This window comes from Triticum urartu, chromosome 2 (assembly GCF_003073215.2).
Source record: "Triticum urartu cultivar G1812 chromosome 2, Tu2.1, whole genome shotgun sequence".
In the NCBI taxonomy this organism is placed as follows: Eukaryota; Viridiplantae; Streptophyta; class Magnoliopsida; order Poales; family Poaceae; genus Triticum; species Triticum urartu.
In genome coordinates this window covers 449,570,455-449,584,211 of record NC_053023.1, presented here as the reverse complement: position 1 = coordinate 449,584,211, position 13,757 = coordinate 449,570,455, and the positions used below count along the sequence as shown (strand labels likewise).

At 45.9% G+C, this 13,757-nt stretch overlaps 2 protein-coding genes across 2 annotated transcripts; both read left to right on the top strand.

Moving 5' to 3' along the window:
• Window positions 1-7,954: 7,954 nt before the first annotated feature.
• Window positions 7,955-10,913, top strand: LOC125537812 (amino acid transporter ANT1-like). Its single transcript, XM_048701118.1, has 3 exons — window positions 7,955-8,364; window positions 9,241-9,879; window positions 10,122-10,913. The coding sequence occupies exons 1-3, from the start codon at window positions 8,134-8,136 to the stop codon at window positions 10,512-10,514; spliced, it is 1,263 nt and encodes a 420-aa protein (XP_048557075.1). The 5' UTR covers window positions 7,955-8,133; the 3' UTR covers window positions 10,515-10,913.
• A 351-nt stretch (window positions 10,914-11,264) lies between these two features.
• LOC125537813 (GDSL esterase/lipase EXL3-like) lies at window positions 11,265-12,987 on the top strand. Its single transcript, XM_048701120.1, has 3 exons — window positions 11,265-11,694; window positions 11,887-12,017; window positions 12,158-12,987. The coding sequence occupies exons 1-3, from the start codon at window positions 11,394-11,396 to the stop codon at window positions 12,797-12,799; spliced, it is 1,074 nt and encodes a 357-aa protein (XP_048557077.1). The 5' UTR covers window positions 11,265-11,393; the 3' UTR covers window positions 12,800-12,987.
• The last annotated feature ends 770 nt before the right edge of the window (window positions 12,988-13,757 follow it).

Here is a 13,757-nt window from a genome sequence, read left to right as displayed (position 1 = left end):
CCAACGTGTATATCCATCCATGAATCCCCTAGAGACTAAGTGCAGCTGGACATTTGCAACTTCATGTGACTCTGTATTGGCACAATCAGTACATGGACACAAGATGTAATCTGCATCACCAATTCTCCTCTTCGTACTTTCAGCCAAATTCATGAACTATGTCACGCCACTGATAAAATCTGCGGTTTTCTGATTCTTCATCCATCGAGATCGTTCCATCTGCACGACTGAAAGTGCAACTATCCCTAGGTGGTTTTGGTAATTCATAACAACATATAGCTCATTGAGCTAATGCTATTCCAAGATAATTATTTCAGGAAAGCTCAATGATTGGCATGGCATGGATGTGAAAGTGGAACCCTCAAAATGCTAAGGAGAAAGGATTGGCTCAAGCTCAAAAGCTCAAGACTCTTCATTTTATATTTTAGTGATCCAAGATCACATTGAGTCTTTAGGAAAAGCCAATACTATCAAGCAGGGATGAGGTGTTGCTTAATGAGCCTCTTTCTTCATGTGCTTAGTGATATGCTCCAAAACCCTCAACTACTTTCCCATATCCACATATGACCTAAACCCTAAGCCAAACTCGGTCCTACCGATTCTTCCTATCCGGCGCCACCGAGTTTTCATTTGTCATAAGCCACTGCCAAACCCTAGCAATTCGGTCCTACCGATAGGGATCTCGGTCTCACCGAGATGGGGTTGCAAACTCTCTGTTTCCCTTTCGTAACTTTTCGGTCTCACCGAAAGAGCGAATCGGTCCCACCGAGATTGCAATGTAAATTCAGTGTTTCCCCTTTGTAACTTTTCGGTCTCACCGAAAGAGCAAATCGGTCCCACCGAGTTTGCCTGACCAACTCTCTAGTTAGCTAATTACCAAATTCGGTCTCACAGAGTTTGTGTAATCGGTCTCACCGAGATTACGTTATGCCCAAACCCTAACCATATCGGTCCTACCGAGTTGCATGTCAGTCCCACCGAAAATCTCTAACGGTCACTAGGTTTACATTTTCGGTCCGACCGAGTTTGTTGATTCGGTCCCACCGAGATTGGAAAACTGTGTGTAACGGTTGGATTTTGTGTGGAGGCTATATATACCCCTCCACCTCCTCTTCATTTGTGGAGAGAGCCATCAGAACACATACACCATTCCAACTCATATGTTCTGAGAGAGAACCACCTACTCATGTGTTGAGACCAAGACATTCCATTCCTACCATATGAATCTTGATCTCTAGCCTTCCCAAGTTGCTTTCCACTCAAATCTTCTTTCCACCAAATCCAAATCCTATGAGAGAGAGTTGAGTGTTGGGGAGACTATCATTTGAAGCACAAGAGCAAGGAGTTCATTACCTACACACCATTTGTTACTTCTTGGAGAGTGGTGTCTCCTAGATTGGCTAGGTGTCACTTGGGAGCCTCCGACAAGATTGTGGAGTTGAACCAAGGAGTTTGTAAGGGCAAGGAGATCGCCTACTTCGTGAAGATCTACCGCTAGTGAGGCAAGTCCTGTGTGGGCGATGGCCATGGTGGGATAGACAAGGTTGCTTCTTCGTGGACCCTTTGTGGGTGGTTGCTTCTTCGTGGACCCTTCGTGGGTGGAGCCCTGTGTGGACTCGCGCAACCGTTACCCTTCGTGGGTTGAAGTCTCCATCAACGTGGATGTAGGATAGCACCACCTATCCGAACCATGGGAAAAACATCCGTGTCTCCAATTGCGTTTGAATTCTCCAAACCCTTCCCTTTACATTCTTGCAAGTTGCATGCTTTACTTTCCGCTGCCTATATACTCTTTGCATGCTTGCTTGAATTATGTGATGATTGCTTGACTTGTCCTAAATTAGCTAAAATCTGCCAAGAACTAAAATTGGGAAAAGGTTAAGTTTTTATTTGGTCAAGTAGTCTAATCACCCCCCTCTAGACATACTTTCGATCCTACAACAACACGAATGGTAATTGAAAACAATACAACAACATTAATACACGGATTAACTGCTACCCAAAGATGCATGCATAAATCACAAGGTTTTATTTTCATAATTACTGAGGGCGCTCCATGTTGTTATCCAGACGTGCAATGACAAAAAGTAATGGCCAGTCAATTTACACGCAGAGTACTAATACAACACTACCCTAAGGAATTGAATACCTTAATTAAGCACTCACGAAAATAATACCTTAATTAATTAGCTGCGCGGTGACCTCCACCCAGCAGACAGGGAAGCGCGATGCGGCGACACACTGAGACAGCAGGGTCGAGGAGCAAAGCTTAGTGCGGCTGCCGCCTGAAGTTCGACCTCCACTATCCCGCCATCGACTGCGATGGATGTGCTTGAATCACGCCGTCGCCGACCTCGATGGTTGAGCTCCTCCTATCTCCTGCCGCAGACCGAGGATTGACCTCCTATGACGCCGCCACCGCCCACCGACCGAGGATTGATCTATTCTCTGGTAGCCGCTGCCTAGGCCACCGCCGCCATCTCTATATGCAGAGCAGCTATTTTTTTGGCGGATATCCGTAGAGCAGTTGTTTAGACGGTATCACCGTAACTCAATTATATGGGCAGGGTAGTACATCACATACGGTTATGTAACGGCAACCGTGTCTAACCTACGTTGTCTTCTCACACGGTTTGGTGCGGAAATAGTGTTTGACGTTGTAATACCAAACACAAATGACATGTATAAACAGTGTGCCATATACAACATATAGTTCCATAAGTAGTTCCCAACCATTAGATTATCCCCATAGTTTCCCCATTTCCCCCAAATCCCTACATAGCCTCCAAATTCCCTCGCGTGGCGTTGACATTGGGGGAATGCGGACGAGTGGTGTTGATGGTTTCGGTGCGGCTACTCCTGCTCGTATCGCTGCCATGACGGTGGTTGCCGCCGAGCACTTGCCTAAGGTCATCGGAAGGCAGGTGTACTACAGATCCGAATTGTCCTGTCAGGTTCCAATCTATCCCGATCGTTTTAGCATGTCCAAAGTATAGTACTTGATGAATCCGTCTTGAATGACACCCTCCACTCCCCCCAGGAAAGCGATCTACCGCCGGATCCGGAGCATGACTCCAGACTCCCGCAACACGAGTTCGACTTCGAGTTTTGCGCCACCGAGAAGTACCAAAACTGAGTTGTGTGCACGAGCACACTCCCACTTGACGTGTATGCACAGAGGGATTTGACATTGGCAGACGGTTTCTCAGTTGCCCCTTAGAGGTTAGTGCTAAGTTCATCATTTTACTTCAGTTAATGCCACCGCTCATCCTAAATACTATTTAACATTGGCATGGATATGAGGCTTGTGCCTTTGTTAACTGGCTGGATGAAGAATGGCATGGCAGGGATCGGAGTGTTATCACCAAGCTCGCAGAAGATAACGTAAAGCTGAAGAAGAAACTGGCTGATCTGGAATGTACAATCAGTACGGTGAAGCAAGAAAGAATCAATCACAAGCAACAGATGAAAGCAAGAGACAAGAAGGAACTAGCATGTGTAGTTTTGGTTGTCACATTAGCCATGTTATATGCACTGTTTGCAATGATGATTAGGGATTTTGTTTGACAGTATTGCTAAAGCACATATAGATGTGCTCTAAGTAATGCACATCTAGGTCCTATGCCATTGATGTTACGCGAAGATTCATGCAGATATTTTCCTTTTTCTTTGTAGTTTGATTATTACTGGCTTTATCAATAAGAAAAGCTCAATGTATTGCTTGCCAACTATCCTACTCCGTTCGTACCGGTACCGGTGCATAATCCCAAAACTTGTTCCATCTTTTTGTCCTGAAAAAATAAACCAGCCAATAGGAGTCCTGCGAAACCCCAGGAATTTGGACCGACTAGGTACAAATAATTGCGGTTGATTATATCAGCGGTTAGATAATATGTCAACCCCCGCTTCAATTGGCATTTCCTCTTCTCTGCATACCCTGCTTAAGTGTCCACCATCTTCATCGTCCCCGGCAGGCCGCGTTACACACTAGCACACACTCTGCAGCCATGTCGAGCGACAGCGAGGACGACAGTTCGGCCAGTAGTGTGGCGCCCGATGATAGGTCAACATCGGAATCATCCCGCTCGTCTTCCATGAGTCCGGTGTCGAGCCCAGACCTTGATTATATCTGGATCATGGAAGGGACGCCGCCTCCAGAGTCGTCAGACGACAACCAGATGGACGAGGAGCCGTCGAAGGACGGAGAAGAGGACGACAACGATGATGAGGAGGAATGGTCGAACAAGGAGGAGGAGGAGGAGGACGATAGCAATGACAATGACGACAGCAGCGGCGATGAAAAGCCAACCATCAGCGGCAAGAAGCGTGCTCACCAAGACGATGTCGTGGGGCCATCCAACAACAACAAGGACTAAATTAAGCAGAATGTACATATCCCTGTTTCCATTCGCTCATATTAATTTGTTATCTCTGTTTATCCTGTCAATCTCATCGCAGACGGTTAGTAATAAGTATTCGACAGAGATCTTCTACATTATAGCCCACAGGTTGGTTTGTTGAACTATGTGCCCTGACGAGCACACAATTCACAAAAAAAGTCTGTATGGGCTGTCTATAATGATCGCACATAATTCTGATTACCGACCTGTTTGCTAGGCGGGTATCACACACATCTTGTTACGCCGAATCGTTTGTGTTCACCTCAATCATCGCAAACAGTTCATCGGAGCGAACTGTATGACGTATATCGCACACACATTGATATGGCTTCCCGTTTCTGTTGTTCTGTCTAATCGCAAACAGTTCGTATGGATCAACCATATGCTCAGCATCACACGCGTAACTAAAATCTAAACCATGTTTGATGTGCCCACCATCGCAAACGGTTTGCACCTTTTTTGATGGTTATTTTACACCATCGTTTGTGATTATTACATCGCACACAGTTTCGTCGAAGGGTCTCTGATCGTAGTGTCACTTTAGCAGCATCCTGCAGTAGTGAGTGGATCCTCTCGACTTATTAATCGCCTTATCCTCTGTCTAGGAGTTGCAAGTAGTTTTTGGTGTTTGTAGTATGCTAGAGGCCGTGCATAGCACTGACTCTAGGGGTGGGCTGTGATGCGGTAGGAACGTGGCACGGTGTACCAGGGCACCCGTTTGGTGGGCTCGGGAACCCTGCACACATCATTTGGGGTTGTAGTGGAAACCCCGGCCGGATTTCCTTGCAGATGGAACCCGAATAGGCGATAAACCTGGACTAGAGACTTGTGTGGTTAGTCAGGTCGTGGCTGACACCCTCGCTGGGCTTCCGCTTGAAGGTTGCCGAGTACATGTCGTGTAAATGGCGATAAGTGGTGGGAGCGTGTGTGAAGAAGTACACCCATGCAGGGTTATAAATGATCTATTCGAATAGCCGCGTCCGCGGATATGGACCACTTGGAACGCTTACATTGTTCATAGATAACTGGAAGTGAATATCTAAAATGCGCAAGATAAGCGTGATTGCTATGGATGGCCTTCTCGTAGGGAGACGAGAGCGGATTCATAGTGGTGTATTGATATGGTGAATATGTGGACTCGTGTGCGCCACCTCAAAGGAAGTACTCGTAGTACAGGATAGCCACCGAGTCAAAACTGGCTTGCTGCAGTTAAACTCCACCACCCCCTTTGTTGATACTGATCCATAAGTAGTTAGTTCTGATGTAGGTCTTGTTGGGTACATTTGTACTCACGTTTGCTTTATTTATTTATTTTGCAGAGAGACTTCAGTCTCTCTAGTAGTTCCACGTGGGCTTCGACAATTAGCTTGGGATCCCAGACAGAGGTCTGGCTCCTTTGGAGGGTCTTATAGATAGACAGGCTTTATTGCCTTCTTTTTTTCAGATGTCTATACTCAGACATGTTTATGCTTCCGCCTGTGCTTGTTTCTTGTATGACTTGAATGTTGGGTCATGAGATCCATGTTTGTAATATCTGGCTCTTCGGAGCCTATTGAATAAATACTTTGAGTCACATAGTTTTGTTGTAATGCCTTGTTGTATTTGCACATATCGAGCATATTGTGTGTATGCTTTTGAAATGCTTGGTATGTGTGGGATCCGATAACCTAGTTATTTATTCTTGGTAGCCTCTCTTATGGGTAAATGTCTCCTGGTGGTCCCACTAAGCCATGGTAGCTTGATACTGCTCCGGAACACATGGATGATCGACATGTGTCCTTCTTTGCTCATGTGTCTGTCCCTTCGGGGAAATGTCACGCGGTGTCTACCAGAGTCCTGTTAGCTTGCTACAGCCCGGATTCACTCGCTGCTAACCGACATGTGCATTGCTGGGTCATGTATGCCTGTCCCTATAAGTTAGTGCCACTTTGGGTTTACGACTAGTCATGTGGGCTCGGATTCTCTGTCATATGTATGCTAGCGACACTATCATATACATGAGCCAAAAGGCGTAAATGGTCCCGGGCTAGGTAAGGTGACACCCGTGAGGATACCGTGCATGAGGCCGCAAAGTGATAGGATGTGTTACATGCTAGATCGGTGTGACTTAGAATCGGGTCCTAACAGTGCGATCAATAGTTGGCTCACCCTTGATAAAATGATGTGCCCCTTCGCCCTAGCTCATCAGTTGAAGACCGGGGTACCTCGTGACCTTTAAGGTGGTGACTCCCGAAATCTTCAAGTGGTTGTTTTCGACACCAATGGTGTTGAGATGATGGCCAAGTGAAATCCACACAAGAGACAATTGCCTTGGACCTTTAGGTTATTATCTTTTTTGTTGCGTGTTAGTTTACTTTAACGTTGAATTATTAGTTCAAGACCTTGAGACATATGACTATGGTCTAAGACTTTTGCATATGACTATCTTGAGTGCTTACGACTATGTTGTGCAAAAGGCTGAATGTTTGTAACCTCACCACTTCAACAAGAGATTTTACCAGACCGCATGTCTTGTGTATAACCAAACAACACTTCACATCTGCATACCATAGGCTTCCAACTAAACATCATTTTTTCGAATATATCCAACTAAGCATTGGGTGTGTTTCTACTCAGCCATACGGAAGGGGAGTGAAAAACATGTGTTTTTTAACGGGTACTAGTAAATGCACACGTGCAATGCACGTTAATATTTAGGCAGTATATTAATTGTATGTGGATATTAGGCATGCTATTATTTGTGTATTAATCATGTAATTATTGCAATATTTGGTATGAATTGCATGTTAAATACGTTTAACGCTTGTCATTGGAGCAGTCTAGATCGTTGGATTGACTTAATTCGATGACCGAGATCAGTTGAATCTGTCTTTTTGGGTTTTTTATATTGACTAGTAAATCGGCACGTGCAACGCATGTTAAATATTGAGGCAATATATTAATTACGCGCGGATTTTAGGTATACTATTATTTGTGTGTTAATCCTATGATTAGTGTAATATATTTGGTATGATATTAATTACACGTTAAACACGTTTAACGCTCGCTATTGGAACAGTCTAGGTCGTTAGATTAGCTTAGTTCAATGGCTGAGATCAATTGGATCTGCCTCTTTGGGTCTTTTTATATTAGTGTAGATATAGATATAGATATAGATATAGATATAGACTAGTAAATGCGCACGTGCCACGCACGTTAATATTTAGGCAATATATTAATTGCACGTGAATATTAGGCATGCTATTATTTGTGTATTAATCCTATGATTAGTGCAATATTTGGTATGAGTTGCACGTTATACATTTAACGCTCGTCATTGGAGCAGTCTAGTTCGTTGGATTAACTTAGTTCGATAGCCGGGATCAGTTGGATCTACCCCTTTTAGTCTTTTTATATTGGTATAGATATAAGATGTAGATTCATTCGGCTAAATCAGGCCACAGATACGAAATCCCATTCATATAACCAAACGGATTGTAAACTGATCATGCAACACAGGTTGTAGCACTCAGTATCGATTCGCGTGTGAGCGAAGCTTTTGCGTCCGACAGATATCCAGAAAGCTCCAACGTGATCCCATCCCGCTCACCATCCACGGACCACGGTAGTACAACGACGGCTCCTCCTCTCGTTCCCTCGTGCGCCAAACCAGATTCCAAAATCAAAATTCACTTCGAAAAGCTCCGCTACTTCTCTTGTCTCTGCGTCGCCGCCGCCACGGTTGTTGCTGCGGATGGCTGAGGCGAAGGGGGCGGCTGCGCCGCTGCTGGCGCGGGAGGATGGGAGACGGCGTGGAGGCTGGGGAGGAGCAACCTGGGCGCAGACGCTGGGCAACGTGGTGGTGTCCATTGTGGGCACGGGGGTGCTCGGCCTGCCCTACGCCTTCCGAGCCGCCGGCTGGGTCGCCGGATCCCTCGGCGTCGCCGCCGCCGGATTCGCCACGCTCTACTGCATGCTCCTCCTGGTCAGTACCGTACCTCGCATTAACACTACCGGATGCCATCTAAATACTAATACTACTACTTCTACCGTTCTACGGCCACATCCTGCATTGCATTCAGCTTAAGCAGATTGGGACTTGCTGTCCATGCCAAATTGCATGGTGTCTGTATTTACGTTTCGATTGAAGATTAATCGTAGCCGTACTACCATGTTGTTGTTATCATTCATACGCTAGAAGTACTATATTAGCGACAGGGTAAAGTATTTGGTCACTCGGGATAAATTTTTTGCGTCTTCGTGTTTAAGGACACTATTGATTTTTCATATGGGGATATCCTGTGCCCACTGCCCAACTTTAAAGTAAAGAGGCTTGCCACTTTCAGTATTTTCGTTCCATTTCCCATCAGAAAAATATGGTCCCATATTGTCTCCAGTATAACAGGAACGGTAACCAGGGTCGGTCAGGATTTTGCACACATAATAAGAAATAAAACCAAATGAATCATGTAGTCCGAAGCACTCCCGGAATAGTGTCAGAATGGAAGCCTTATTCATGGTCATGACCAGCCTTATGGCATTAAGCCGTTAGCCTGTTCTTGGTAGTATTTCTGTAAACGTGGTAGTTTCTCCTCTCACATTCTAGTTAAATTGAATGGTCATACTTTCTGAACTGTGCTACTGTTCGTTGCTTCTTCAGTGTGTTGAATTTGTTGAACAGGACTTTGCCTGTTAATTTGTGTTTATACTTCACATTGATCAGCACACTGATGGTATGATAAAAAATGAATCGTGTATGTACTGTGCCGCATCTATGATTTTTACAATGTTCTGAACTTCTGTTTTGATAGCAACAACTTTTTAGCTGCTTAATTTACTTGTTTCGATTTCTATTCTGAAGGTGGACTGTAAAGATAAATTGCAAGAGGAAGAAACTGATGAACCAAAGAATTATACATATGGAGATTTTGGTGAGAAGTGCTTTGGGACTATAGGTCGGTGCTTGACGGAAATTCTCATTCTTATCTCACAAGCGGGTGGTTCTGTAGCTTACCTAGTATTCATTGGTGAAAATCTGCATTCCGTGTTTAGCCAGTCGATGTCACCAGCTGGCTTCATCTTTGCCGTCCTATTGCCTGTGCAAATCGCGTTGTCCTTCATTCTTTCACTATCCTCTCTTTCACCATTCAGTATATTTGCTGATGTGTGCAATGTCCTAGCGGTGGCAATGGTTATCAGAAAAGATCTTCAACTAATTGATCATCCTTTTGCAAATAGAAGTGCTTTTAATGGGGTTTTGGCGATACCTTTCGCTTTTGGAGTCGCGGTCTTCTGCTTTGAAGGATTCAGCATGACACTGGCACTAGAATCATCAATGGCGGAACGTAGAAAGTTCCGTTGGGTGCTTTCTCAAGCAGTTGTGGGCATCATAGTTGTGTATGCATGTTTTGGAGTATGTGGGTACTTGGCCTATGGTGAGGCTACCAAGGACATCATAACACTTAATCTTCCCAATAGTTGGTCATCTGCTGCTGTTAAGGTTAGTGCAATTTTCATAATCTATATCGTGTAATTGTTTGTTGAAATATGCTATTGCTTCTCGTCAAATATTTTGTAGCCCCAGTACTTGATAATTGGTTGTATAAGGTCATAAAGTATGATTCAAGTGTGAATCTATTATATTTTGAGATTTGAAAAATTGTAAATCTTATTGCCGCATGATATCTAACATGCTGGAGTAGTGATCTTTGTATCCTAAAAGTTCAAAAAATCTACTGGCAGGTTGGCCTATGCATTGCACTAGCATTCACATTCCCAGTTATGATGCACCCGATTCACGAGATTGTGGAGACAAGGCTCAGATCAAGTGGATGCTTCCAGAAGCTCTCCCACGGGGTTCCTGGTGCCGAGTGGCTAGGCCTGCACTCGAGCCGCATCATCATGGTGACTATTTTAACTGTGATGGCATCCTGCATACCTGCATTTGGGTCCTTCGTCTCCTTTGTTGGGTGCACCGTCTGTGCGCTGCTCTCCTTTGTGCTACCCACCTTCTTCCACCTCAACATCGTAGGATCATCAATGAGCCTATGGAGAAGAGTGCTGGACTACGGCTTCCTTCTGTTTGGCCTTGGTTTTGCTGGTTATGGAATATTCACTGCTCTCTCGTCACACTGACTGATGAAGTAATGACAAAATGTCCAAGATCTGCAAATTAGGGTTTATTTCTTCGGAAGACGTGTCTGGAGAGAAATATCTGCTGCCCTGGGATAACATGCATCAAATTGAGAAGACTTTCATACTCAGCTGATTATCCCCTGCCTTGGTTTGATTTGTTAGGTGGTGGTGTACTTTATATGTATCTTTACCTTTCGTATCATTTTTTTAAAATGTATTCATAGGAGGCAACATGATGTTTATCGTGATTTGGTTGTGATCCTTATCTGTCTGTTGTCAGGATTTCTGTTTTTGAGTCTGATAGTTCATACAGATGATAAGGAAGCACATGGGTCCATCAATGCTATTGTCCATGTGAAGCTGCAGAGCAAAGAAAATACTCACCAAATCTACTGTTCAGGTCTTTCTCCTTGTGAATAAATGGAGTATATTTTTTATCTGTCATTGCTGGCTATTTTGTCAAACTAATATAAGAATTAATTTTGTCACAAGCACGATATGCTCATGGAAGCCAAGTAGTTGCACGGTTCAATGTACATCGCAAGTTATAGCACTAAAGTGACTTTTCGCCAATTTTAGACACAGATGGTGTAATTGACTCATGAATTTTCCCTGCCTAGGCCTAGGTGGACCTGCCAAATTTAGCCACCGTCCCGAGACAAAGAAGAAGAGCAAGTATCGCATCACTGCACAAATGTCAACCTACAAGGACATGCGGGTGAGCACCCCGGGTCTTGCTGATCTTGCATGCAACTGCCGTGTTCTTTTAGACCAAATCACTTGGTGGAACGAGTAGGACACGGCCTATTTATCTACCATGGCGGACACCACATACCAGTCTCAAAAAGTGTGCGTCCACGGTTCTAGGCGTTCACCACCATGTATAACATGATCCCCGCCCTGCTAGTTCTCGCCGGAGTCATCACCGGGGTGCGTGCGGCAGCACCTCCTCCGGTGCCGGTGCCGGTGCCGCCGAAGGTTCCCACAGCTCCCCCGGCTACTGCCGGGCCGCTTAAATACCCCGCGATCCTTGCTTTTGGTGACTCGATTATAGACACAGGTAACAACAACTATATCAGGACAATCGTCAGGGCCAACTTCCCGCCCTACGGCAGGGACTTCCCCGGGCACAAGGCCACCGGCCGGTTCACGGACGGTAGGATCAGTGTTGACTTCCTAGGTACGTATGTATCACCGATCACACACATATATACGGCAATTACATATTTCCTCTGTCTCAAAATAAGTGACTCAACTTTATACTAACTTTGTACTAAAGCTAGTATAAAGTTGAGTCATTTATTTTGGGACGGAGGGAGTATAATTAAGATAGTATCAGTCAGTGTGGATCACAATGGTTTTGTAAATGCAGCGGCGGCACTTGGTGTGAAGGAGAATGTCCCGCCGTACCTGAAGAAGGACCTCACCCTCGACGACCTCAAGACCGGTGTCAGCTTCGCATCGGCCGGGAGCGGCTACGACAACGCCACCTGCAAGACCATGGTACGTCGTCCTACGTACGCGTTCACCACATACACGAGCTCGCGATGCATGGAGCTAGCTAGATCGATGTAGGCACGCATGCATGCATGCGTGCAAATCATATCTACAGTTGATCGAGATCCCTGCCTGTATGCATGCAGTCGGCGCTGTCGATGGAGCAGCAGCTGAAGATGTTCCTGGAGTACAAGGCCAAGGTGGGGACTATCCCGGACAAGGCCCTCTACCTCCTCGTGTGGGGCAGCAACGACATCGTGGAGCACTTCACCTTCGGGGACCCCATGTCGGTAGAGCAGTACAGCGACCTCATGGTCCAGCGCGCCATCTCCTACATCCAGACCCTCGTCAGCCTCGGCGCCAAGAGGATCGCCCTGACGGGAGTGCCGCCGGTGGGCTGCTTGCCGTCGCAGCGCATTCTCTCTGGCGGGATCCGGCGGCAGTGCGCCACGGATCGTAACCAGCTAGCCAGCATGTTCAACAACAAGGTCAGGGAAAAGATGGCCATGCTCGGCGCCAAGCTCCCCGGCGTCACGCTCACATTCATCGACCTCTACGCCATCTTTGAGGACGTGATCCACCGGCACGAGGCGCTCGGGTTCAAGAACGCCAAGGACTCGTGCTGCGGTTTCCTTGGGCTGGCGGTAGCCGTGCTCTGCAACTTCGCCAGCCCGGTCTGCGCCGAACCCGCCAAATACGTCTTCTGGGACATCTACCACCCCAGCTCTAGTGCCTACAAAGTCATCATCGACATGGTCGTCGAAAAATACTTCAGATACATGAACTAGCTAGCTATGAGTGGTAGAGGACAAAGGGGGAAAGGAGGAAAAATAAAGGAAGAACGCAATAACTCTGGAACTGACTAGCAATCAGTCCACAGATTTTGTTTTTAGTTTAGGTCGGAATTTTTGTCTAATAAGGGGTTGACACGTGGCGCTGATCTTTGAGTCGCTGTATGCAACAAATTCGACGGATTCATTCCCAGCAGGTTGCCTGGTCGGCCCGCTCCCAGCGTCCACTTGCCCATACACACATCCGCCCGCCCGCTGGATTTTGCCACCCCGATCCAGGCTAACGGGCCTGGTTCATTTTTGGAGGAAAAAATCCGACTCAGGGCCTATTCGGTTTGAAGGATTTTCATAGGAAACACATAGAAACAAGGATCCCGAAGGAAATTTCCTATAGATGCGTTCGGTTTGTAGGAAATGTGTATAGGAATTTCGTAGGAATATTATTCATTTCCTGTGTTTTTGGAGGAAATTACACATCCACTCAAAGCTTATTTTGTGCGTAGAAACGAGGCGAGCCAATTCCTTAGGGTGGCAAGTGCCATCCTATAAAATTCCTATACTAGTCCTAATTCCTACGTTAAGAAATCCTCCAAACTGAATGAGCCCTCAGTAACGCCCGCCCACTACCACCCCACTCGACCACAAAAGGGTAGGGGAAGACCACAAAGGGTAGGGGCGGGCCCAGGATTGGGATAAGCCCCGGGCCCTAGGCCAGCTACAGTGCATCTACAGTGAATAGTGTAGACAAAGAGGACAAAAACAAGCCAGGCTGAGCAGGCCCTGATTAAAAGAAAACAAGAAAAAGACAATGTTGGCATGTAGTTTGGTTGCCTGCATGTGATGTCTTGTCATCGTGAAGTAATTTTCACTCGGTGTTTGGTTGCATATATGCATGGTGATTAGTAGCTAACAACTGCACTTAAGAGGCAGGGGAGTGAACCCTCGAGTTGCAGCA